This window comes from Chiloscyllium punctatum, chromosome 14, assembly GCF_047496795.1.
Source record: "Chiloscyllium punctatum isolate Juve2018m chromosome 14, sChiPun1.3, whole genome shotgun sequence".
In the NCBI taxonomy this organism is placed as follows: domain Eukaryota; kingdom Metazoa; phylum Chordata; class Chondrichthyes; order Orectolobiformes; family Hemiscylliidae; genus Chiloscyllium; species Chiloscyllium punctatum.
In genome coordinates this window covers 11021363-11049224 of record NC_092752.1, presented here as the reverse complement: position 1 = coordinate 11049224, position 27862 = coordinate 11021363, and the positions used below count along the sequence as shown (strand labels likewise).

Here is a 27862-nt window from a genome sequence, read left to right as displayed (position 1 = left end):
CCAAGCAACAGGTGGCTCAGGCACTGCCCAGCACAATTGTCACTTTCATCTCCTCTTCACCCCTCAGTGTGTGGCACGGTGGTTAGCACTACTGCCTTACAGTGCCAGGGACCTGGGTTCCAGTCCAACCCCGGGTGACTGCCTGTGAGGAGCTTTCTCCCAGTGTCTTGAGTGTGTTTCACCAGGTGTTCCAATCTTCTTCCACAGTCCAAAGATGTGCACGTTAGTGGATTGGCCATGCTGAATGCCCCATTACGGGGATAGGGTGGCATGCTGTTCAGAGGGGTAGTGCATACTCGATGGGCTGAATGGCCCCTTTCCACACTGTAGGGATTCTATACTTCCTGGGGCAATGACACATCTGTCCACAGTCCACTATAATAGAGACAGCTCTTAAAGCCAAAGTTGGCAGTGGGTTGGGACTATTCAAGGGGAAGGTTCTACTGCCCATACTGAAATGCCCATCCCAGATAGCATTCAAATTGTAGCTTCAATGTATGTTTGTGGATTCAGTGAAAAACACTCCGTCTGCCCAAAAGCTGCTGGCCTTCCAGTACAAGGAGTTATCTTCAACAGTGTTTTGCAAACTGGCTTGTGCCCAGGTCCAAAACTACATGCTGAGGGACACAATAATGCTTGAATTTAACCTGCACTGTTGGCATCACTACATCACAAAAGCAGCTGTCCAGCCAACTGAGGTAACTGACCATCATCACAAATTGAGAAAGACCACTGTCTAAGGCCTTTCAGACCTATTGTGTCAAGGGGTTGGGCACTTATAGAACCTCTTGGGCTCTATGACAGTAATGGAGTTTGCATAGTTCTTGCTGTACTTAGCTAACATTACAATTTTGCAACTGCATTGAGCCACCCAAGAGAATTGAGAAAAGTTGTTTTATATTGTGTTTCTGCCATGTTGGATTTGAAATGTTTTGTTATAAATGTAAGGATATTTTATGAATAAAACATACTTTTGCAAAACAAAGGCAGCAGTTTGTGTCAGAGCATCACATGGCTGGGCAGTAACTGTGAAAAAGGTTGACAGCCTAATCGTATTAGTGACCTGCAATTGTGGCTTATCCTCCTGATACGTGATATCAGTTCACAGATTTAACTCAATGAAAATCTTCACTAAAGAAAATGTAGATGATTCAAAACATTCCCACAACTATTCTCAGGTTTTGTAGGAAACCAGCACAGCAGTGGGATGAGCTGCCACCTTGTAAGATCATAAATAATAGGAATAGAAATAGAAGGCCTTTCAATCCTTCAAGCCTGCTTTGCCATTCAAAAAGGATTGTGGTTGATCCAACACTCCTCACATTCACTTTCCTGTGTATTCTCTATCAGCCTTGATTCCTATTCTGCCCCTCTCTGTTTCAGTCTTAAATATACACAAGGACTCTTTGCCCACTAACTCTGTGGCAAGGAGTTCCAAAGACTTACAACCCTGATTGAAGAAATTCCTCCTCATCTCAGTCTTAAAGTAGCACTCCTTTATTCTGAGACTACAGCCTCTGGTCAGAGACTTTCTCAAGGGGAAACATCCTCCCAGCATTTACCCTGCCAAGCCCCTTAAGAATCCTGCATGTTTCAATGAGATCACCTCTCTTTCTTCTAAACTCCAATGACAGAGTCTCAGTAATTTGCCATCTTGTAGGAAACACAATAGCTGACCCTCAACACATTGCCTTAATTCTTAGTCCATCAAATAATTAAGGAGGTTGAGCATTCACCTGTTCCATCACAGGCCCCCAGGTCTCAGTTTCTCTTTCAAGTAATGTTTGTAAACGTTAGGTTAAAATACTGAATGTTGTGAACACTAATTGCCGGGGGCCTGTTTCCAATCAACATCAGGTTTCAATATTAGCACTGCAGTGATTGTAACAAAGTCAGAATGTGAGTTCCCTGATTGGACCAGATTAACAGTCCCAAATCAGGGAGTCCTGGGTGACAGGTAAGAACAGGAATGTGGGCGGCACGGTGGCTCAATGGTTGGCGCTGCTGCCTCGCAGCACTGGGGTTCTGGGTTCGGTTCCAGCCGTGGGCAGCTGTCTGTATGGAGTTTGCGCATTCTCCCCGTGCATGTGTGGGTTTCCTCCGAGTTCTCCGGTTTCCTCCCGCGGTCCAGGGATGTGCAGGCCAGGTGGATTGGCCATGCTGGGTTGCCTGTTGGGTTGGGTGCATTGGTCGGAGAGGAGTGGGTCTGGGTGGGTTGCTCTTTTGGGGGGGAGGGGGGGGGGTCGGTGTGGATTTGTTGGACCGGGGGGGCCTGTTTCCACACTGTAGATAATCTAATCTAATCCTACACCATATAGTCTTTTTTCCCAGTCTATTTTAGTCAACTCCTCCCTTATCTCATTGTTGTCTCCTTTGTTAAAAAAAAGAACAGGAATGTCAGAGATCCTGTTCACTCAGAGCTGGCTCTGAGGAAGCTGGATTGTGTCAAGGACACTCCATGTGTATATAAAAGGTGACTTGATAACGGGATACCAGCCTCTGTGGTGTTAGTTCAAGCACCAAATGCTTAAATGATCTCTTATAACATCAGCCTTCAGTCAGTGGTAGCACTTCTGCCTCAGAATCAGAAGGTGGAGTCCCCACTCTAGAGACTCAAAACACTGCGAGGCACATCAGCTCAGGACTGTTAGCTGTACTGCCTTTCCAATGAGACATTAAATGGAGGCCCTGTTTCCTCTTGCAGGTGGATGTAAAAGTTTCTACAACATGTAAAATGCTGAGGATGCTGGAGATTGACGTAAGAACAGAAAATGCTGCAGAATCATTGCAGGTCTGACAGGATTTGTACAGAAATTGGACTCAAAGTTAATTCTGTTTCTCTCTCCACAGATGCTGCCAGACCTGCTGAATTTATTAAACACTTCTTGTCTTTATAGGATGGCAGTTCTCCTAGTGGTGTGACCAACAATTACCCCTCAATGAGCTATCACTGAAACAGATTATTGGCTCATTTATGACACTGCTATCTCTGAGACTTTGCTCTAAGTGAGCAGACTGTTGCATTTACCCATGTTCCAACATCGATGACACTGAAAAGTATTTTATTTGCTGAGAAGCTGAGGAGGATTTGAAAACACTTCTTCCTTTCTACTGCAAAGGGAGATTTGAATAAAATGTGAAGCGAAGCATGCAACAGCAGGAAAATGGGATCACAAAACTTTATACAATTGGACACCTAGCCGCACAGTGTTGAATGGCCTCCCTTCTGTACACCTTTTTCTACAATAACATTATCATGGTGAAATGGGGTTTGGTTCGCTCAGTTGATTGGACAGCATCACTCTGCATCGCAAACCAGCTAACAGCATGGATTCAATTGCTGCAGTTTACCAGGAAAATCATAACTTTTCAACCTCCCTGTATCACCTAAGGCAGGGTGACCCTCAGGTTAAAGTCACCACCAGTCGTCTCTCTCCCTCTCTAAGGAGATAGCAGTACTATGGTAACTTTACTTTTACCGAGATGAAAAGAGATGTCCTTTTGTTTTTAAACACATCTCAGTATGAACCTAAAATTACAGTTTGATCAGTGGTGAATAGTTGCTGTGCTCTGATTCATCCACCCATCAATTACAGAAATGTGACACATTTATCATTTGACTGCTTGTCTTATTTCCAATTTGTTATGTGTGCTAACTCTAATAGTAAACCTGGGCTTGATGAATGTGCACTCTTTCAGGATTCAACTATGGTTTTACAAAGGGTAATTTATGGAGTTTGAATGCCTGTTTGTTTACCCCCAAACATAGCCTTTCTTTTTGCAAGTACAAAGTGCTGCTCTGCCACAAATCATCAGAATTGAGTCAGTTGGAGAGATGTGCAAACCATTATATTTTCACTTCTTGTAAACCATCAGTGATTAGCTAATGGAAATATGCATTTACAAAGTGATGGATAGGAAGGCATTTCTGTACACCTTAGAAAAGAACTCTCCTCTGAGAAGGAACAGGACACATCATCAAATATGAATCATATGGTGAAGCACCATAGGAGGCAGCCATTTGGTCCATTGTGTTTGTGCTCACTCTTTGATAGAACTACCCAGTGAATCCAATCTTCCTGTTTTTTTTCCCATGGAGGCCTGTAAACATCCTCTCTCAAAGAAACTTATTCAAGTTCCTCATGAAAGTTACTATCGAGTTTGCTTCCAAAGTGTCATGGAGACCTACAGCACAGTTACAGACCCTTCAGTCCAACTTGTCCATGCCAGCCAGATATTCAAAATTAATCCAGTCCCATTTGCCATTATTTGGCTCAAATCCCTCTGAACCTTTCCTATTCATGTACCATTCAGCTGTCTTTTAAAAGTTGGAATTGGACCAGCCTCCATCACTTCCTCTGGCAGCTCATTACATACATGCAACACCCTTTGTGTGAAAAGGTTGTCCCTTAGGTCCCTTTTAGATCTTTCTCCTCTCACCCTAAGCCTATGTCCTCCAGTTCTGGACTCCCTTCCTTGGGAAAAAGATCTGACTATTCACCATATCCATGTCTCTCATGATTTTATAAACCTCCACAACGTCACCCCTCAGTTTTGGATGGTCCAAGGTAAATAGCCCCTATTCTGCCTCCTTCTACAGTTCATACCTTCCAACCCTGACAACATCCTTGCAAATCTTTTCTGCATCCTCTCAAGTTTCATAACATCCAGTAGCAGGGAGACCAGAACTGAATGTTGTGCTCCAAAAGCCTTTCAGAGAAATCTTTCCGGGTCATGACAACTTTCTCTCATGTTGCTTCTGGTTTTGTCAATTATCCTGCTGCCAACAGTTTTTCCTTAGTTACAATATCCAAATTACTTATGTCCATCAAATCCCTTCACAACTTTTCCAGCATTTCCACACAGCCCTCCTAACTCCTGGCACCATTCAATTAAGCCCAGTATCCTGGTGAATATTTATCCTTGTTAGACATCGCAAAAGCACATTATTGGCCATTAACACATTCCTGTTTGAAGGAGTTTGCTATGTGTCAATTAGATGTCATATTTCCTATAACAGTGGTTACATTTCAAAAGGGAAAGTGAGGGCTGCAGATGCTAGAGACCAGAGTTGAAAAGTGTGGTGCTGGAAAAGCTCAGCAGGCCAGGTAGCATCTGAGGAGCAGGAGAATCGACGTTTCAGGCATAAGCCCTTCTTCAGGAATCCTGAAGAAGGGCTTATGCCCGAAACGTCGATTCTCCTGCTCCTCGGATGCTGCCTGGCCTGCTGAGCTATTCCAGCACCACACTTTTCAACAACATTTCAAAAGCACTTAGTTGGTTCTAAAGTGATCATGGAGAAGCTTTGTATGAGTCTAAATACTGTGGTTACAACAGCAGGTCAGAGATTGGGAATTTTATGGCACGTAAATCACCTCCTGACTCCCTAAAGCTTGTCTACCATCGAGACGACACAAGTCAGGAGTGTGACAGAATACTCCCCATTTGCCCAGGTAAGTGCAGCCCTCATAGCACTTGACAAAGCACAAAAAAATCCACTTGACTGGCATCACATCCACAAGCATTCACTCCCTTTACCAACAAAGCTCAGTAGCAGCAGTATGTGCAACCTACAAGGTGCACCGCAGAAATTCAGTTTCTGAGACAGCAGCTTCCAAATCCTTGACTTCCATTCAGAAGGACAACAGCAGCAGAGATATGGGAACACCACCTCCTGCAGGTTGACCTCCAAGCCACTCACTATACTGACTTGAAAACTACATTACTGTTCCTTCACTGGTACTAGATAAATTTCTGGAATTCACTCCCTAACAGCACTGTGGGTATATACCCACACTGCATGGAATTCAATGGTTCAAGAAGCCATTTATCACCATCATCCCCAAAGCAAATAGAGACAGGTAATGAATGTTGATCCAACCAGCGAAGCCTATATCCCTTGAATCAATAAAAAAAATGCTTCTTTATTGGACCACTTCTGCATGTTGTTTAAAACTTCAACATCCTTCTTAAAGTAAGACATCCAGAACTGAACACAATACTGGAGTGTAATCAGTAATCCATTTAACATACCTTACTTGCCGTTGCATTCTATCCCTCTAGTAAAAAAACCAAAGACTTTGAATGCATTTCTTAAAGATACCTTTCACCAGACTTGTTCCAACCTGCACCCAAGACGGTTAACATCCAGATGTGCAGATATCAACTGAAGGAATCTCTGAATTCCATTCTGTTGCTTATCTCCATGGTCTCACCATGAAAAGCTTTCACTAGTTCTAAAATGATTCTATTTTCATAGCTTCATATGACATATTCACTACACACTCCTAATCAAGGGAGCTTTTCTCTCAGAGAATTTGTTTTCACATTTTCTCAAGGTAAATTGACCTGAAGAGCACAACTAAAATGCAACTGCTCTTCCAATACTGCTTGCTGGCTAATAAGCAGTTATGTGGTTCAATGCATTTCACAAGTTTCAAATAACCAGTCTATTCCTCCATGTTCAGCTTAATACTCTCAGTGATTCTCAGCATCCTCTCGCTAACATGCTGACAAAATAGATTTTAATATAATCATTCCATTCCTTCAAAGCCTTCAGCCATTTGGGTCTCTTCGGAGACAGAAGATTACATTCAGATAGTATTGACGTCACTCACTGTCATTACAATGCAAATAAAAAAGATATTGTGAAACTGTATCAGACCGTAATAAAACAGATATGAGGGAGCTGGGTAAGTCATTGATTTTGCAGACAAACCCAGGTAGAGATGGGTCGGGAAGGGATGGGGATTAGTTTTAAAAAGCTAACCTGTTTCACCAATTGATCCTTTTTCACCAGACCTGTAGCAGCTGCAATGTTTCCAGCTCCTTCCACGGTCTTCTGAGCAACTGTAGACATTCCAGTCACCATGGCACCACCAACCAGAGACGCCTGCTCTTTGGTCTTCTCAGCCACTAACAAGAGAAGCAATGGGAACATTCAGACTCATTGAAAAGTCACAACACAAGACAAGTCATCCTTTCCAATCTGTACATGAATGGCAAAACAGTGGCTGGACAGTGGCTTGGTCCATTTTCTTAAGATGGAGTTGCAATTTCCAGATTAGAATACTTTAAACAATACTCTAACCAACGAAAGCTTAGACTTATATAATGCCTTCAACATAGTCATGCCCCAAGGTGCTTCACAAAATGTGACAATGTGACATTAGGACAGGTGACTAGAAGCTTGATCAGACTGTGTTAAGTGGAATGTGAGAGAGAAGGATGAAGATTTTAAGGACTTAGTGCACAGAGCAGTTGAAGGCACAACCACCCACTCCATCCCATTTAACTGTGGGTTTTCATAGTATCTCTGCCCACTAAGGGCATTCAGTCATCCTGGTCAACATTTATACCTTAACCAATGGCAAGATATTTTAGTTATTTAATTTAAGACCAGACTGTGGGTATGTAAGCTGCTGCCTTGAGAGTACTTCATTGACTGTGAAGTGCTTGGAGGATGCAGTAAGCTGCCAATGAAACCTACACAAACACATGCAGCTTTTCTCTGTAACACCAAGATAGGGGCAGGAATTCAGGCTAAGCCAACACCAGTCTGAAACACATTCCTTTGCTGCCACTTGCAGCTATCTGAACAGATGGGCAGGAGTCTCAACATTTTAGTGCAGGATTGTACAGCATGTCACCAAGGCAACGGCCAGATTTATTTCTAAAAAGAATAGGCAAGCGGACATAATGGCTGCCAGTTTTCTGGGGCTGACAATTCAGTTTCATAGAACAGAGAGCTTTATTGATCTCTACCAACCTTTGAAATTGGTTTACAGATTGCTCACACAAGTGTGACTTGCACAATTGTCAGCAATTACTACACTTTGGTTGAAAAACATATTGAATACCAGTGATAGAACTATTTATCTTTGATCAATAGCTTCTTGTGCTTTAGTAGTAACTAATCAAAAATGGAATATTTGCTTTATTGTAATGTTAGAAAAGATGCAATGTGTAGAGTGACTTTTTTGTTTCACTACAACAGTCCATAGAGGAGGGAGGTGTGACTCTCCATCACATTGAGGAAGCATTTGACAGACTGTGACATCGAGGAGCCCTGGCAAAACTGGGATAAATGGGAATTAGGGGAAAATTCTAGTCAAAAGTGGGTATGTTCATTGATGATGGCACAAGTTACAACTCCTCAGATATTTATGCAGTCCATACCCAAATAGAGCAAGATCTGGACAATATCCAGGTTTAGGTTGGTAAGTGGCAAATAATATTGTGCCACACAAGTGCCATGTAATGACCACCTCCAGCAAGAGAGAATCTGACCATTGCTACTTGACATTCAATGGCATTCTCCCACTATCAACATTCTTGGGTTACCACTGACCAGGACCACCTACATAAATACAACAGCAGGCCAGGGATTAGGAACTCTGTAGCGGGTAACTCACTTGCTTACTCCCCAGAGTTTGTCCATCACCCAGGACAAGGTATCCCCACTTGATTGGTTTCCCAACCAACAGATTCAAAATTCACTCGACTCACAAGCAATATTCAGTGACTGTGTATGATCCACCTACAAAAGCCAGCACACCCAACTTCCTTCATAACTCTTCCAAACCAGTGACCTCTACTACCTAGAAGGAACAGGGCAGCAGACATGAGAACACAGCCATCTGAAAACTCCCTTCTGAGTCACACACCATCCTGATGTGTAGCTACATTACCATTCCCATTCTATTACTGGATCAAAATCCTGGGACTCCCTGCCTAACAACTCTGAACATCCCTACTCAGAGGACCGCAGGGGTTCAAGAAGGCAGCTCACCACCTCCTTCTCAAACAGCAATCAGGGATCAGCAAGTGTTGATGTATCCAACAATGCCCAGATCCCATGAGCAAATAATATTTTAAAATCTAGAGCAGACTACCAACTCAAATGCTACAGGAAACACTTCTTTCTTAAGTATTGCTGGATGAAAAAGCATTTTGTCAAAAGCTTTTCATTTCACACTCACCAGGACAAGTGAAAATGAATATATAATACACTCAGAGAAGAGAACTGATGGAGTCCACTTGCCAAACACTCAGCACTCTCCTCACATTCAGTATGAATTTTCTCTTTACATTGGTATTTTTTGTGAATTGGCCTGCTGAGTACAAGAGAAAAAGATTCGACTAAACATATATTTTTTTCTAGCAATGTTCTGTGCTACCAAATAACTGTTAGTTCTTTCCTAATTATTCCATCAAGTCTCATGGTGAGTAGACCAACATTGTCACAGATCAATTGGATGGTCCGCAACCCTTTCTTTGACCACCTCACAGAGTGTTTCCTTTCCCCATTGCCTTGTGTAGAGACCAAACCTCTCACTTGCTTTGATCTGTGGAACCATAGTGGGCTTGCTAATGAATGAAGCGGTCTTTGCAATAATGCAGCAAGTGTAAAACCAATTAAGATTCATTGAATGAAACCAGTGCCCTAGAGTAAATAGTAGCATTGAATAAAGTTTACAGGCTTTATTAAATGTCAGTAAGGTGTATAAAGGAATTTGAACTTCAATGATTTGCTCAACTGCAACATGTCTCCTTCCCAAACAAAAAGGAGCATCTGCTCCCTACCTCCTGCCAACATGTTTCTCACCATCAACATACAATAACAGTTCTGTGTTTCTTTACCTCTCTTCCCCCATGCTAGTGGCTGAATTAGCTCTGTTGGCTGGACAGCTGGTTTGAAATGCTGAGTAACACCAACAGTATGGGATCAATTCCTGTACTGGCTGAGGTTATCATGATGGTCCCTCATTCCCAACTTTGACCCTCACCTGAGGTGTGATGACTGTCAGATTAAACGACCAACAGTTGTATCTCTCGAATAAGAGACAGGACTTAGTAGGACTACGGTGACTTATGTTACTCCCCCACACTAAGTATGTAGAAGAATTAAACCACATGTTATGTTAGCCACTGGTTCACCATCATCAGGCTTTTTAATTATTAATTGCTGAAGGAGTTTCTTCTCTATTTGCAATGCAGATATGTAAACTCATCATTCTACAATTTGATTTTGTTTTTGAAATATACACCCACATGTATTGAAATGAACATACTGCTAGTTTATTTGATTTGTCTGGAAATTATAATTTTAGATATGCACCTAATAAGTAATAAATCACTTACATGAGCAATTTTGATGAACTGAAGTTAAAAATAACCAGATTCTAAATCTCTGTGCCACACAGTCATTAAAGTCCAATGAATCCAGAGCAAAACACAAATAGCAAATGTTTAACATTTCATCTCCACAAGAAAATTGTTTATTTTCCAATGTAACAGCAGTGACTGCACCCAAAACTAATTCAATGTCTAGCGTTTACTTTGGGGATGTTCAAAGATTCTTAAATGTACTCCAGTTTTTGTAAAGTAGAATACTTCATGCTTGTGTCTCATATTATATGTAATTGGAGAGAGAAGGAAGACAACTTTGAGATACTCTGTCTAAAGATAATTTAAAAAGACAGAAAAAAGTTGTAAAATTTACAATACAAAAATGCCAGCAATGATCATCTCCAATGAGAGAATCTAACATTCAATGGCACTACCATCACTCCATTGACAACATCATGAGGGTTACAGTTTGTTCAGTGTTGCTGGGTCCAAATCCTGGACCTCCCTCCCTAATGACATTGTGGGACTACATACACAAAACAGACTACAGTAGTTCAAGGTGGTAGCTCACCACCACCCTCTCGAGGGCAACTTGGGAAAGGCAATAAATGCTGCTCTAGGCAACGATGCCCATATTCTGTGAATTAATAAACAAAATTAAATAGGATCGTGGTATTGCAAATATAGTATAAGAGGACTAGAGCAAGGGAATTAAGCTAAGCTTTTATAAAACACCAGTTAAGTCTCAGCTGGAGTATCATGTGCAGTTCTGAGTATCTTACTGATAGAAGGACAGTGAAGCCTGAGGAAATTTTATAGAAGGTATTAGGGAAGGAAGACTTCCGTGAAATAGAGACATGAAAGAAACTATGGTTATTCTTGTTAAATAGAAAAAATAAAGAGGGTTTATTGAGGTGTTTAAACCATGATAATTCTGATGGCTTTAATAGAATAAAAAAGGAAGAAAAAAAACAGGTTCCAGTGGCAGAAGGATCACTAATCAGAAAATATAGATTTAAGGTGATTAGCAAAAGAACAAAGGAGAAATAAAAATGGTCTGAATGAGTTATAATGCTGTAGAATCCACTGTTTGAGATGGTGACAGAAACAATTTTTAATAAGATAATGTAAAAGGGAATTGCATAAATATTTGAAGAGAATGAACTATGCAATTCTGAGGAAAAATCAGGAGATATTAATTGGACCGCTTTTTCAGTTCATCTTTGCTGTTTGGGCTCTTGGAAGTATTGCCTCCTGTATTGCATCACTTTATCATTGAGTGATAAATTTACTCAATGTTGATGTGATCATTGAAGGCGAGAGGATAAGGGAAATGTGCTAGGACACTGCATTAGATCCCAATAAGTATTGTTCCAAGATACTGTCTCTGTAATTGGTTCATTCATCATCTAGAATAAAACACTGACAATGTGGTTATCTCAGTTTCTCAAAGAAGCCTAAATTTTTACCTTTACACAAAGACAATTCCAAATGTTGTCTACTTGGTGTCCGAAACTTTTGGATAGCCATCTCAAACATTTCTCCTTCACCAGTTTTAACTATTTCCTCTTTCCCTGCCATCCATATGAAACATGCCTAAATCATAGAGGCACTTACGCAAGGTGCCTCTTTAATCCCTTCTGGTTGATTACTCCAGCCTATCCTCATAACTCATCATTTTGGCCCCAAGAATCAGCCCCTACTTTTCTCTGCAACACTGAGCTGGACAGAAAGCTTGTCTCATCTCTTGGTGACCATAAACCAAAGTGAATTCCTAACATGGAACTTTGCAGTTTGAAACTGAACATCTTCAACTTGTACTGAGCAAGCAACAGAACTGAGAATTCTATTCAGCTAAACATATAATTAGATTCCCTACAGTGTGGAAATAGGCCCTTCGGCCCAACAAGTCCACACCGACCCTCCGAAGAGTAACCCACCCCCCTACATTTACCCTTGACCAATGTACCTAACACTATGGGCAATTTAGCATGGCCAATTCACCTTTGGACTGCACATCTTTGGATTGTGGAAGGAAACCGGAGCACCCAGAAAAAATGCATGCAGACATGGGGAGAATGTGCAAACTCCACACAGACAATCACCCAAGGTGGGAATCGAACCTGGGCCCCTGCTGCTGTGAGGTAGCAGTGATAACCACTGAGCCACCATGCCACCCAATGGATCGTGTTTCACAACAATGATTTGAAAACCTACCTTCTGTTATGCAGACAGAATAGCCAAATCATGGGGCCAAGTCCATGTCCATGCAAATTTCAGTGAATAATTAAATGTGATTTGAAAAGAAACTTTTAATCCAAATGGACTTTTGTCACCAAAATTGGATGGCCGAAATTTCAGCCTCATTTCAGATACTGTTAATGCATTAGCTGTCATAACACTGGCCCACCCAATGGTTTAGCTTGTAACTGGAAACTGTGACCAATGACATTGAAGGAGGGACCTGATCCTGTACCGAGAATAGTGAAGTACTTGGTTAGGTTGTACCCTAAGCTTGGTCAAACTCAATGACGGTGAGTGATACTCACATCAAATAGAAATCCACTTTCTTAATAACCTTTGTACAAAATGCCATAACTGATTGTTCAATCTCAGGAGATCTTTCACAGAAAGCACTTTCAGCCTGACCTCAAGCTAAAAACATCACCATTTCAAATAGAAATTGCGCTAATTCATTATCATTATCTGAAATGCTTACATCTATATACAGACAGTATTTATCCTAATGATAATATCTACCAAAGTATTCTGGAAATTGACAGTTAATCAACAGTCCTAAATTTTGGTTCCAACCCACAACCTAGACACTGAAATAAAGGAAAGTACAATACAAACGTATAATTATCTCAATCCTTTTTGCAGCAAGCAGTTAATTTACATCAGACATGAGACTGCTGCGAGAATAATCTACAATGAGATGATAACTCACATAGAGCTTTCTCCATGTACATTTTGACAGGTGATTAGAATGTGCATTTATCAGGGAAAGCAGTAGGCTCATACAATCACCTCTATCCCTTTCTCTGCTTTTGAAAAGAATTCTCACTCCTGACCTTAACTGCTTGTGTATATATTTAACAAACCAAGCCAGAAACCGAAATAGCAATGTTAAGTTTGAAGCAACAATGCCACATGACAAATAATGGAATTCCCCTCAGAGGTTCAACTTTGGATTTTGAACTCCAGTCTCATTATCTGGAAGAGAGGGGGATAAAGCGGTTCACTGCAAGTTGTGGTTAAATTCACTCAGCATCTCCTTGACAACACTCCTCCTGATCTCTCTCAGAAGCAGAATGCAATTAATTTGCAACACTTCTGTAGGAAGCATTGAACATGCCACGTTCTGTGTCTTTTATGCTCCAGCACACACTCTTGTGCGTAGTAATACTGTCAGAATTTGACAGACACTGGCAAGCCTTCTGTGACATCTCAAGCAGCACACAGGGGTGTTGGTGGGGGAGCTGAAGTCATTTTCTGTTCTTAACCTATTCAGTAATACAACTGATAAATATAGCGTGCTGGTACAAATTAGATTCCCCCCTCAATCTGGTCAATTCATTATGAGTGTAACACTAACTTTCTCCCTCAATTCTGTGAAAGAATTACTTGTCTTTCTTCTGTGGGATTTCCTACTGTTCTAGAAGTATATGACTGATGTTTCATTAAACGTAATGCTCCTGATCACAGTTCATTATTCCTCCATAAGCAGTCTTTCACTGAAATTCATCAAAGTTCCTCTGATAGTCCTGTACAAACCCATGATGACTTCCATTTAGAAGGACAAAGGCATCAAATATATGAGAGCACCACCACCTTCATGTTGCCCTCCAAGCTACTCACCATCCTGACTTGGAAATACATCCTTCCTTCACTGTTGCAGAGTCAAAGTCCTTGAAATCCCTCCCTAATGGCATTGTGGGTCAATAGCATGTGGTTTGCAGCACTTCAAGGCGGCAGCTCACCACCACCTTCTCAAGGGCAATAAAGGCTGGCCAGCCAGCAACACCCACATCCCACAAATGAATAAAGAAAAAAGGTCATTGAATTCAGCTTCAACACTTTATTGTGTATGGCTGAATTTGAGGTGGACAAAGGCTATCACTTCAATTTTCTGGGCTTGGAAGACACTTGAGAAATTTTAAACTAAATGGTAGGTAACAACACAAAGATTGCAATTAGATATTTACTTCATTTACTGAACCACAACAAGGAACACAGAAACGAAGCACCTATCACAATGAGCGAAATAAATTTCCTCTTCTTTCTGATGCAGCTACTTACTTTCCTCATATTTGTGTCCCTAGGTCTGTACATCACACCCATTGACATTTGTAAGAAAATCACGCGAGTGATCACTTGATCACTAACTTCTGAATTCGTTATTTGGAGAAATAAGTGGTTGGGTCAAGAAAATGGCCTCCATGTTAGCTGCGAAGTGAAGGTACGTTAGCACGCATTAAAGGAATACTGCACTGACAGGAACCTGGAGTCTCCATACAAGGTGGTTGGAGGAGTTGCAAAAACTGTCCTCTATGAGCAACTGCCTCTGGCAATAAACAACCAAACGCCGAGAAGACTGAAAAAACACAGCAGGTCTGTCAACATCCATGAAGATAGAGTCATTCTGAAGAGGTGTTATACTGGACTTGAAATATTAACACTGTTTGTCTCTCCACAGACCTTCTGTATTTCTCCAGCATTCTCTACTTCAGATTTCCAGCATCTATAGTGGTTTGCATTTATTGCTATGCCATGTACTACATTTCCAATCTATTCTGTCCTACTTGGTCCAGATATTTTGGCTCTCTATCCAAGTCATTTTAAGTGAGGCTCAATTCCTCGAGTCTACATGAAGAAACATGCATGGAGCAAACAGAAAGCTCTGGTCTCTTAGTTGTTTTCAAGCTACTGAAATTATTGTTGGCCAAGTGATAACATATTAAATCCAATCTAACTCTAATAGTAAGGTAATAAGCAAACTTAACAATAAACTAGCAATTATATCATAAACCAGGTGAAAGGCACTTTGTAGAGTGCATAACTTTACCACACTGTATTAACACAATGTTATTAGAATTGTACAGCTCTTCCTTGGTGCTTTTCTCTGGCTGGTTGATGCTTTGGAGATATAAAACTGAAAATAAATTTTTTCATCGAGACCTTCCGTCTGACTGAAGAGGATTCAAGCCAAATCAAATCCAACAACCTGATCTGAATATTCTGCCCACCTTTTGACAACCGTGACAAATTCATCCACAGCAATTCAAATAAACACCACCCTAAATATAAACCAACAATATTCTAAACAAAATATACGCAACATTGTTTAAAAACAAGACAATTACTTCTATTTCCCAATATTCTTGACTGGCAAGAGACACAAAAGTTATCAGCGTTGGGAGGGATTGTGGACTTGAGACAGGACTAGTCATGATCTTATTGAGTGCTAGAGCAGGTTCAAGGGGTTAAATGGTCTACTTCTGCTCCTATTTCATATGTCTGTATGTTAACTGATCATTTTAACAGTTCTGGATTTGGATCTGCTCTGCTGCAGAAAACTAATCAGTTTTCCATTCAGGGTCATACCCTGTGTGCCAAGTTTTGTTGATATCTGTTCATTAGTTTTGGAGAAAGGTTCTTGCATGTTTTCTATTCTCCCCGTCACTACAGGCAGACAATAGAATGAGCCTAGTTAAAAAGTGCGGTGCTGGAAAAGCACAGCAGGTCATTACTTCTGATCACCTTCAGTGGCAAAGATAACTAATTAAAGTAAAAACTGCTTAATTCAGGTCATTGAAATTGTAAGTAGTAAAAGATTTTAAATCTAATGTTAATTTGTATCTTGTAAAAAAACTATTACTACATTCAGCGCTCCTTCCTTCTATTTGTGGGGAGCTATCTAAAATGTGTTTGATTCAATGCAACCAAAATAGTGAAATACTCGTTCCTCTTAACCTGCAGCCAACACATTATATAAATTCATAACTGACAACCTCATTGACAAAAAAATCTGTTATCAATTCAAAATTATTCATGCCATCCAAAAGCTGTATATATATGAGAATCTTCCAGTAGAATTCCTCTCAAACATATTGCTGAGGCAACAGGGTGGCTCAGTGGTTAGCACTGTTGCCTCACAGCAGCTAGGGAACTGGGTTCAATTCCACTCTTGGGTGACTGTTTGTGCAGAGTTTGTATATTTGCCCTGTGTCTATGTGGGATTCCTCTAGGTGTTTCAGTTTCCTCCCACAGCCCAAAGATGTGTGTAGGTTTGGTGGATTGGCAATGCTGAATTGCCTGAAATATTCAGGGATGTGCAGGTTAGGTGGATTAGCCATGGGAAATGGAAGGTTACAGGGATGTTGTGGGTCTGGGTGGGATGCTATTTGGAGGGTTGGTATGGACTTGATGGGCCAAATGGCCTGTCTTCATGCTGTACGGATTCTATTTATAACAAAGTTCAAAAACACAGGATAAAATACAGTTGGGGCACTTTCTAATGCCTCATAATTCATACACCTTATATGATTTAAGGGGACAGCAGACTCGGTTAAAACAAGATATAGATGCTTCATTTTTAGTACATTGTACCTGTTAGCTCAAATCAACCAACAGCTAGCTGTTACATCAACAGCAGAATACAAAGTATTAATTCTATTCTGACATGTTAGTTGTCCCTGCCTCGGACCAATCACCATGTCAATAACAGCTCAGTCCCAAACAGGTGAAAATTAGCCATAATAAGTGGTTTACATTTCTGAAAGATTTTTTCTCCTTAAAGTTCTTGCATATTTTCTATTCTTCCTGTCACTACAGGCAGGCAATAGAATGAGCCTAGTTAAAAAGTGTGGTGCTGGAAAAGCACAGCAGGTCAGGCAGCATCTGAGGAGCAGGAGAGTTGACATTTTGAGCATAAGCTCTTCATCAGAAATGTGGGGCGTGGGGGGGTGCCCAAGGGGTCTGAGAGACAAAAGGGAGGGGGTGGGGCTGGTGGGTAGGTAGCTAGGAATGTGATAGGTAGATGGTGATAGGTCAGAATAGAGGGTGGAGAGGATAGATGGGGAGGAGGATGGACATGTAGGACAGTTCCAAGTTGGAGGGTTGGATCTGGGATGAGGTGGGGGAGGGGTGGTGTGGAAGCTGGTGAAGTCAACATTGATCCTATGTGGTTGGACAGTCCCAAGGCGGAAGATGAGGCGTTCTTCCACCAAGCGCCAGATGGCTAGAATTTGGCGGTTGAGGCAGCCCAGGACTTGCATGTTGTTGGCAGAGTGGGAGGGCGAGTTGAAGTGTTTGGCCACAGGGCAGTGGGGTTGATTGTTGCATATATTCTTTGAAACATTCCGCAAATTGGCGTCCTGTCTCCCCAATGTAGAGGGGATCACATCGAGAGCAATGGACACAGTAGATGAGGTGTTTGGAGTTGGACCCTTGGATGGAAGTGAGGGTGGAGATGTGGGTGCAGGTTTTACACCTCTTGTCATGGTAAAGGAAGGTGCTGGGAGCATGGACCTAACCAGGGAGTCATGGAGGCAATGGCCTCTATGGAAAGCTGAAAATGGTGGGGAAGGAAATATATCTCTGGTGGTGAGCTCTGAATGTGTGTGCCGGAAATGGTGGAGGATGATGCATTGCATCTGGAGGTTGGTGGGGTGGATGGTGAGGACTGTGAGGCTCTGTCTTTTTGCGATTGGAGGGGTGGGGCTCAAGGGCGGAGGTCCACTTCCCACACCTCCACCCTTGAACCCTACTCCTCCAATTACAGCAGGGTCAGAAGTCCCCTTGTCCTAACCTTCCATCCTACCAACTTCCTGGATACATGCACCATCCTCCGCCATTTCCGCCACCTACAGTCAGGCCTCACCACTAGAGACATATTTCCCTCCTCACCACTTTCAGCATTCCGCAGAGGCCATTCCCTCCATGACTCCTTGGTTAGGTTCATTCCCCCCCCCCCATCAACCCACCCTCCACTCCTGGCACCTTCCCCCGTCACGACAAGAGGTGTAAAACCTGCGCCCACAACTCCCCCCCTCACCTCCATCCAAGGCTCCAAAGGATTCTTCCACATTCGGCAGAGATTTTCCTGCACATGCAAACACCTCATCTACTGTGTCCATTGCTCTCTGCGGTCTCCTCTACATTGGGGAGACAGGATGCCAACTTGCGGAACATTTCAGAGAACATCTCTGGGAGTAATGCACCAATCAACCCCATCACCCTGTGGCTGAACACTTCAATTCCCCCTCCCATTCCGCCAAGGACAAGTAAGTACTGGGCCTCCTCCACTTGCCAAATTCTAGCCACCCAATGCCTGAAGGAAGAACACCTCATTTTTCGACTTGGGACTGTCCAACCATACGGGACCAATGTCAATTTCACTAGTTTCCACATCTTCCCTCTCCCACCTCATCCCAGGTCAAACCCTCCAACTCGGCACCACCCTCTGGAACTGTCCTACCTGTCCATCTCCCTTCCCATCTATCATTAACACCCACCTATCGCCTTCCAAGTTACCTTCCCCCCAGCCCCAACCCCCTCCCATTTATCTCTCTGCCCTCCTGGGCTCTCACACCCCACATTCCTGATGAAGAGCTTATGCTCGAAATGCTGACCCTCCTGCTCCTCAGATGCTGCCTGACCAACTGTACTTTTCCAGCACTGTACTTTTTGACTCTGATCTCCAGCATTTGCAGTCCTCACTTTCTCCTACAGAGTGAGCCTAGTACATCAATTCCAACTTGATCAACTATATATTACTGCAGAGAAGATCCACATTGTTTGAGAGAGAAGTCAAACTAGAGGTAGAGGCACGGTGGCTCAGTGGTTAGCACTGCTGCCTCACAGCACCAGGGTCCCAGGTTTGAATCCAGCCTTGGGTAACTGTGTGGAGTTTGCACATTCTTCCCATGTCTGCGTGGGTTTCCTCCCACAGTCCAAAGATGTGCAGGTCAGGTGAATTGGCCATGGTAAATTGCCCATATTATTAGGTGCATTTGTCAGAGGGAAATGGGTCTGGGTGGGTTACTCTTCGGAGGGTTGGTGTGGACCTTGATGGGCCGAAGGCCTGTTTCCACACTGTAGGGGATCTGATCTAATCATAATCCCCTCATCTCATTGACTAAGTGATTGTCTTGGAGGTCACTAAGCATCATGGGCAAATGGCCACCAACTTGTGGCAGCACACAGCATTGCCCTTTGATGTGAAGGACAGTGCTTGTTACTGGCCACTCAGGTGCTTCCTTTCTTCCTGGTGGTGGAAATTTGAATAAAGATTTGTGCACCTTGAGTCTTTCACTGTGTCTCACACCTGCACACACACAACATGGGTGCCGGGGGGAAAAATAAGCACTACCGCAGTTAGGCAGTAGTGTTGGGGAAAACAAAAAAAAACTGGTGGCAGACCTGCATTAAATCTTCCCTTGGACTTAGATTATTTTCTTTGAAATACAAAGCTGCAATGGCTATCCTTCCACATCAATTGGCCTTGAGATTCTGGAAATCATTTGCTTACATAACCAATGCTGCCGTGGGCACTGGGAGGAATAAGCTTCTTCTCCAACATGCCAGCCTCTGCAAATGTAAACAAAAAGTCTCCAAAGTAGAAAAGGAGGAACAAGTTCATGCAGACAGCAGCAATCAGAGGCTCCTAAATGCCAGTCAAGTGATATAAATGGGGACAGCTGCTGATAAACAGCAACAAGGGAAACGATAAAAGTCTTTGCTGCGAGACTCAGTGCTGTCAATAGACCAGACATCAAGAAATTATTGTTCAAAAATCCAACTTTGTTTGCGAACCTGTTATAACGTAGCGATTGTTTATTTGGCTTTGATATCTACCTATTGCCAGTCAATGCCCAGGCACAAAATAAGTAGTCTGTTGAATGAGGTAAGAGGGGCCTGTTATAGCCTTTAGAACTGTACCATGAGGGAACATAAGGAGCAAGACTCAAATTAAAAATTGAAGGGAAAGTGATCAGAGAGTGAATCAAAACATGTCACTGAGAGACAGCTCCTTGCTGCCTGTTTGACATCCATCAGCACTTATACACATGATCATTTTTCCATTTTCAACAAGTTTAGCAAGTGGTGGTAGTCACATGGAAAACTGCTACATATGGAAATATCAGATTTGTCACAGACACCAAAAACGCCTTAGCACAACAGTACTCCAAATAATTCTGTTACAAGTTTTGCACAGGTAAGGCAACCTCACAGAACTCATCATTTTAAAATAGTTCAATAAATCTGCAACTTTTGATTCTGGCACCATCTGAAAAACCAAATCAAACAAGTTAATTTCTCTTGGTGTGAAGAATGGTTTCGTGAGGTTGCCTTTTACCAGCTTGTCCCGGTTTTCTCTGTACATGCTTAAAGGAATTAATTCAGACACTTAAACACCGGAAACGTAAACAGTAAAACACAAGATGCAACATTTAAGGTGCAATTTTAAGACTGAGTTAATCTGTATCCACACAAGCTCTACAGAGCTAGGGTACATTGTTGGCTGTACACTGCACTCTCGCAGTTTCAAGCCCCAGTGTCACCATATCTTGATTTACATCTTCTAACATTTTCTGTCTCAATGGTGACCTGCATTGGATAGAAATTTATCACACAGAAATAGTCCAAGCGGCCTGCCAAGCTTTAATCTCCATGTGGATCTCCTTCTCCCTTGTTTTATGGGTCACACAATGCCAGAGGCAAACCAGTGCAACATTGGAGGTTCTGCCAACAGGAAATGGCATTAAACATGTGGTCTGGTGGTGAAACCACACTCACTGCTCAGAAAGCCAGTAATAAGTATAGGATATTCACGTAATGCTTCCTGCAACAGTGGCTGTTTCTTCTCTCAGATGTAGCATCAAAGGAAAACTCAAATTGATTCGACAAGCCAATCTGATCCATTGTACATATTGGGGTTAACAGAGTTAACTTATGAGAAATACTTGCTTTGTATTTCCTTGAGTACAAGAGATGAAGGGTGTTCAAATTATGATTTGAGATGATTAAAGGAGTTGGTAGGAGAGAGAGAGACAGAGTACTTTCTCTGGCGGGGGGGGAAAAGAGTGAGCAGAACACAAATTAAAATTTAAACCAGGCTAATTAAGGGTGGTGTCAAGAACTAATTCTTCAAACAAAGTGCAGTGCAAATCTCCAACTTGCTCCACCAAAAACATTTGAGGCCATGACTTAATTTAAAATTTCAAACTGGAGATTGGATTTTTGACAGCAGAAGCATTCAGGATTACAGGACCAAGCTCACTTATAGGTCAGCCATGATCGAATTGAATAGCAGAACAGGATGGAAGGCAGAATGGCCTCTTTCTGTGTTCCTAATTCTGTACCTAGAAACAGACAGACAGACACATACACGTGGACAAAGAGACTAGCACACACCACATTACAGAATTCTATTGATTACTGATACCTGAAGATACGCCATGAAATACACCTTCCTTAGTCCTGGAGCCTGGAGATAAATATATTTAAGAAGAAAACATATAAAAACCCCTATTAATAAATTGTCACAAATCACAGCAGCAAATTCCCTTTCCCCAGGTTCAGGTCAAATTGAGTCATCATTATGTGGAAAGGAATTAAAAGCTACTATCAAAAGCTGTTCAAGCTGGCGAAACTGACAAGTGGGTGATCACCTGGGGAAGAGCCACGGGGTTTGGAAACAGCACGGGGCAAGGAGCTACCTGTCAGGAAAGGGTTAAACACGCCATTGTTCCACTCACCCAGGACCTTCTGCCCTCCCCATCCCCACCCTTGCATCTTCTCTCCTCCCTTTGGACGGACCGCGGGAGAACTGACAGCCTGCAAACAGCTTCAAATCCCATCTGCCCCTGAGCTATGTCATAACATGTCCAAACAGTTTTTTAATAACAAAACTAATAATGATCACAGCTCTGAGGTTAGTGCAAGAAAGGCACGGGAGGGCAAGGGCAAAACCTTAAATTAGTGGAAAAATAAATCAAATTCTGGTTTTATTTTCTTAAAATTTCAAATTCCGGGAAATGAATGAAATTGACCTTACACTGACACAGGTCAATGTCTCAATCTCGGTGCACACAGCAGAAAAGGTCCTCATAATTCAGCAGTGAAATGACCTTGACGCTAACCTTCCCCCTCCTCGAATTTAACACATATCTAATGCTACACTCGTATTAATTTGTTGGAAAAAAATGGATTCCTTTTTAGCACCCAACAGTTTACATTTTACAAAACTGCACTGGATTAGTCCAGTCTTTTTGTAATATATATATAATATATATAAATCTCTTTACCTCGCGGATCCAAACACTTGATGCTTTGCTGCTCTACAACTTAAAACATTTCGGATTTGGAAGTGTCAGCTATCCTTTCTCCCTGATTGGCAACCACTTACACACACGTTCTTACCAGAGAAGAAAAGAAAAGCTTTCTATTAATGCTCCGGTTTCTTACACATCCCCCTTCCAAGGTGTAAGATTAGGTGAATGGAGTTTTTCCATGCCAAATATTGCATTTTCTTTGCCATGTGAAACATTAATTTTTCTACCTACCCACATATAGTACCCCATCCTTCGTTTTTCCCGCCGCCTCTGCCACTCCCTGCTTCGTTTTCTCGGCGGCTGCTACTACCCCATCCTTAGCCTTGGACAGCCCTTTCATGAAAACATCCATGGCTACTCTTTGGTCACTGAACGAAAGAGAGAGAGAGAGAGGGAGAGAGATCACACAATAAGTAGCATCCACAATGATTGAAACCATCTAAAATCTCATAGAACCACAAACGCAATGGACAAGTTTACCGTTTGGTTTTATTTGGCAGAGAGAGAGAGAGAGAGAGAGAGAAAGAGAAATAATTTCCCCAGCCGTTCAGTACATCACTGCAGCATCGAGGTTTGGTTTAGGATGGCTGAGCTAAACGCAGCGCGAAGCTGAAACTACCGAACACCCCAGCGCCTGGTGTTGGAACCGATTGGCTCTGACTCCAACTCAGCAGCCCAGCTTCTCCCCACTGCGTCCCGATCTGAAGAAGGCAAACGTGCTTCCTGATTTGTTGGTGTGAAGGACTTTCATCTCTCGATTCCAACCCACCTCCCACCACCAGTGGGACAAACGACCACCCAACCCCGCCCCCTCCCCTCCACTTTTCTCTCTTCCTCTACGCCCTCGGCTCCAACATTTACATAAAACACATCAACAACTTCTATTGAAGGTTGGATCTGTCTCGCCTGTGGAAATTATTCCTCTGTTGCCATGTGCGCTGAAGATTAGAGCCCTGCAGTATTTCAAATCTTTCAAATGGAGAAATGCACAGCAATATATGTTTAACACGTTTACCTTTTTTGTAGTGTCTGGTAGATTTGCTATTAATATAGCGTGTGTAAAAAAAACTACAGAGACTCTCTTCCCTCCATTACTGTGATAGGGTTTAATTTAATGTAATTTCTTGACAATCATAACCAGGCAGGTGAAAATGAACATTTCTTTGAGATTTTAAATTAATTGCTGGTCTTATTTTTGTTTCTTATGTCAAATTAAATGATTTCATGTACTGACAGCATTAAAAAAGCCTCCTCAATAATTGTGTTGTTTCTGTAATATTTTGATAGTAATTTTTAATTTTTCTTAATGTGTTGTGTGCAAAGTCACAAGGAGCAGCCTCACAAAAACTGGTGACTTTTGCCATCTGGGGAAGTGTAAATGCTAAATAGAGCAGAAAGAAATAGTCACTAGTCACATTGAATTAATTTTTCATTCCATGCAATGAAAAACAAAGTCAGTGTAAAATAAGATGCTGATTGTACTGTGGGAAGAAAAAATCATTAAAGTATGGCCTGTGAGGGATGAAGTAATTGTATTAATATTTGCTGAGGGAATTGTTTCTCCAAGATTTTCTGTGTTAATATGTGAGGGAATGTAGATGTGACACTTCAACAATGGAACATTGTCTCAACAAATCTTGCAAGTGATTGCAATGAATGAAATAACTCCACAGAGGCCAGTATCCTGTCACCAAGTCACCCCTTATTTACCCATTGAGAGTCCTTGACACTACTCCAGCTCTCAGAGTGAACAGAATGTTTGACACTCTTTTATTATCTAGGCAAAAGTGAGCACTGCAGATGTTGGAGATTAGAGTCAAGAGTGTGTTGCTGGAAAACACAGCAGGTCATACAGCATCCGAGGAGCAGGAGAGTCGATGTTTCGGGCAAAAGCCCTTCATCATTGGCTTTTGGCTTTTGCCTGAAACATCGACTCTCCTGCTCCTCGGATCTGCCTGATTTGCTGTGCTTTTCCAGCACCACACTCTCGATTCCTGTTAATATCTGTCAGCCAGAGCTCCGTGATTGGGGCTGGTAGTCTGGTCCAATCAGGGAACTCATATTCTGTGAGGTCTACCTGGCTGACCTCATTACAATCACTGCATCTGTCCCCCACCCGAGTTTGAGGAGAGAGGTCAGTTTTTTTTTGTAACTCCTCCTGGGGCATTGGTCAGATTCCTCCAACTTTGCTTCTGGTACAGGAATCATGTAACATACAGATTCTGACCTCTTGCTCCTGGACCATCTCGGAAGAAATTCATTTTCCTTTTCAGGTGGCAAAGTTGTCGAGGTGACGATATCCAATGTGTCCATCTCAGATTCTGAGGTATTTTCAATGCTTGACAGGGATGGAGAACCCATAGATTCTGGAACAGTTGGGAAGGCTGCTGAGGAGCCGAGCATGATTTCCTCCTGCACTGTTTGCATGTTTGGAATTTCCACTTGCTTGTTCAGGAACGTTGCACCTACCCAAACTTTGTATGTCACTGGACCTGCCTTCATGTCAACCACACCTCTTACCCATGTAGGGTCATTCCCGTGGTGTCTACACCAAACTTCACCCCCTGAAGTACCTGTAAATTGTCTCTCTCGCTTAGCAAAGTCTTGTGTCAAACATTGGCACTTCTGATGCCATTTCAACCTTACCCCGAGGTCTGGGAAAATTAATATGTTTGTCGCTGATGATACATAGAATACATGGGATGGAATCTTCCAACCAACACTCACTCTAATCTTCTTTTCTGGTGCACAGACATCCGAAGTTTCCTGCCCCTGAACAACACAGCCTGTGGTGAGAAAGTTGGGAAAATCAGATGAGGTGGGCAGCAAAGAGTTTTTTGTCATTCAGTAAATGCAAATGTTGAACAATGAGATGAGATTCTCACCAGTGAGTAGCATGAGGCCTATTTGATGTATTACCATCCCATTAGTGTGCAGTTTCCCAGTCTCCCAGCAACCAGATGGAACTAGACACTGAAAATTCCCAACAAAGTCACAGTTGGTACCTGGCGACTCCATATTGTCACTTGCCCCTTTGTACCTTCATCTTGGACAACCAGCACCAAAATCATACAGTACATTCCATAGGCAGTGACCGCATCTGGCCACTGTCTACATACATTGGCATTGATACTTACTAGTCCCACTACATCATCATGGCATTACTCTGATCCACTTACAATATGGTTCTACATTCCAACACTGCACTTTGCAGTGTACCTATCATTGCAATGCTTTTGCAAAAAGACTTGATGTGCAGGGACAGGTACCCATATCATGGATTATTCCATGGAGTGTCTCAGGGCTTCTCGTTCGCTCTCTTAGCGCTCATTCACTTTGTGTCAAAATCCACACTCACAGCATCTCTGCATTGCGTTTTTGAACTTCAGCCAGAGCTTAAAGGCTCATCAGTGTTTCCCTGGTTTTTTGTGCAAACAGAAAGCCAGGCATTTTGACCCAGTTACAGTCAGTTCTGATATAACGCAATAGCTCCTTTCTTGTGCGATCTCACGTTATAAGAAAATCTCACACTGGCCACAACATTTAAGTTAATGGGGCCAGAATCATATTATAACTAATACAGGTAAGGGCATTTTGTGTACTACAAATAACGGTCTAAATTTTAAAATCGCGTTAAAGCTAATTTGCGTTGAAGAAATGTGTTATAGCAGAACCGACTGTGTCAACAGTCATCAGTTAAGGAGTGGACGTATTGCCATACAGCACCATGATATGTCAATCACACACCTGCATTCAGGGCTAGCAGTGTACACACCAAATACACTATATATACAGTATATATAGTATCAGCAAATGGTCATGTCTCAAAGTCTAAGAGAAGTAGACATCAGTCAAGTCAATGGATATACCCTTCAAGCAGGGGATCCCTACACAGTAAGTCAAGGGCAGCTTCCAATATCAGAGTATGGTCAGTTGACTGTTCAGGGCAGTCAGGATCAGGGTCTATGAGTCTACAGTGCAGTGAGTAAGTCATGGTCATCCCTGTGAGTTTAGAGCAACTAGCCCAGGGGCTTGTGGGAAGGGAGTTGAGGATTTGTACATACTATCAGTCAGGGCTCTGGTCACTCATCGTTTGGTGCTGTCCATTGAAGTCACTCAATAGGATGGGCTACTGTCAGTCCTGGGGTCCATTCACTAAAACGAAAAGGGGATGATTATTAGGAGTCATTGCTATGGGAGGAAAATTGGTGAGCTTAATTGTGGGAATTGGAGACAGAATGCTGGTTTGCAGAGGGATTGCAGTTATGAAATGGGGACAACTAGGAGAAAGTGAGGTCTGCAGATGCTGGCGACCTGAGTCGAAAAGTATGGTGCTGGAAAAGCGCAACAGGCCAGGCAGCATCCGAGGAGCAGGAGACAGTTGAAAAGTGTGGTGCTAGACTGCCCGAAACGTCGATTCTCCTGCTCCTCGGATGCTATCTGGCCTGCTTCGCTTTTCCTGCATCACACTTCTCAACTTTGAAATGGGGACAATGCATCATATAACAGGGACACGGTTGAACATTGAAGAGAATGTGGTAATATGGGACTTTGGGTCATCAACAATTAGTGGCACCCTGGCCTCCCTCAGAGGGAGCAGTGCTCTACAATATCTGACATGTTTCCAGCCTGGGACTAGAGGGTTAAAGTGGGGAGGTAAAGATTTAGATCGATGGGTCGGTGGGGGTTGATAGCAAGGGATAACAAGCAAAGAATGTGTATATTGAGGGTTCACCACGTGAGAGGCTGAGCCAGAGACTCACCGCATGAGGGTTGATAGATAACAATGGTGCCATGGAACTGAAAATAGCTGCCACAACACCCAGCGTGGATGGGATAAGTGCTTCTTTCTGTCAGTGATTGATTTTGAGTGATTAAGCCATTCAATGGGAAAGAGCATTACACAGGCACCCATACAGTAAAGCTGAAAGACACCTTTGGACATTACATGTTATGTGAACCTTAAGAATTAACCTTCTGTGTACAGTTCAAATCCTTGTCTCAAGCTTCCTTAACCACATTGGGCAACAGCCAGGAATCAGTCTCATTAATAACTGAGATCCACAAGCAATGCACTGTGGCCTAGTAAGAACCACCCTTGTTGCCAATGAATTTCCTAGAGATTGAGAATGGTGCAGGAGATGCTTACTTCAAACCTTGGATCATATAATATTGTGTGGCTCCGAGGATAGTTCAGTTCTGTTCTTTCAATACAGCAGTTGAGGATGGATAGGCATTTGCTCACATAACAAATGGAGAACAGTAAGCATATATGATTACGTATCTACAGTGACATGTCATCTGTGCCACCTACACACCCTTCCTTGATCAGACATTGCTGGAGAAAGTCAGCATTTCTGGCAGAATCTATGGAGAGAAGGCAGAGTTAG

At 42.4% G+C, this 27862-nt stretch overlaps 1 protein-coding gene across 2 annotated transcripts in view; it reads right to left on the bottom strand.

The window, feature by feature from the left end:
* Positions 1-23207, bottom strand: part of LOC140485591 (alpha-synuclein-like) — an 82805-nt gene extending 59598 nt beyond the window's left edge. The window contains exons 1-4 of one of the 2 annotated variants that reach the window (XM_072583871.1): positions 22953-23207; positions 22704-22840; positions 21584-21625; positions 6770-6915 (exon numbers count right to left, since the gene is read on the bottom strand). In XM_072583871.1, the coding sequence (XP_072439972.1) occupies positions 6770-6915; positions 21584-21625; positions 22704-22824 (309 nt within the window). In that variant the 5' untranslated portion in view covers positions 22825-22840; positions 22953-23207. The remainder of the gene's footprint in view (positions 1-6769; positions 6916-21583; positions 21626-22703; positions 22841-22952) is intronic. The other variant, XM_072583869.1, reaches the window with a different exon arrangement.
* Positions 23208-27862: the final 4655 nt, after the last annotated feature.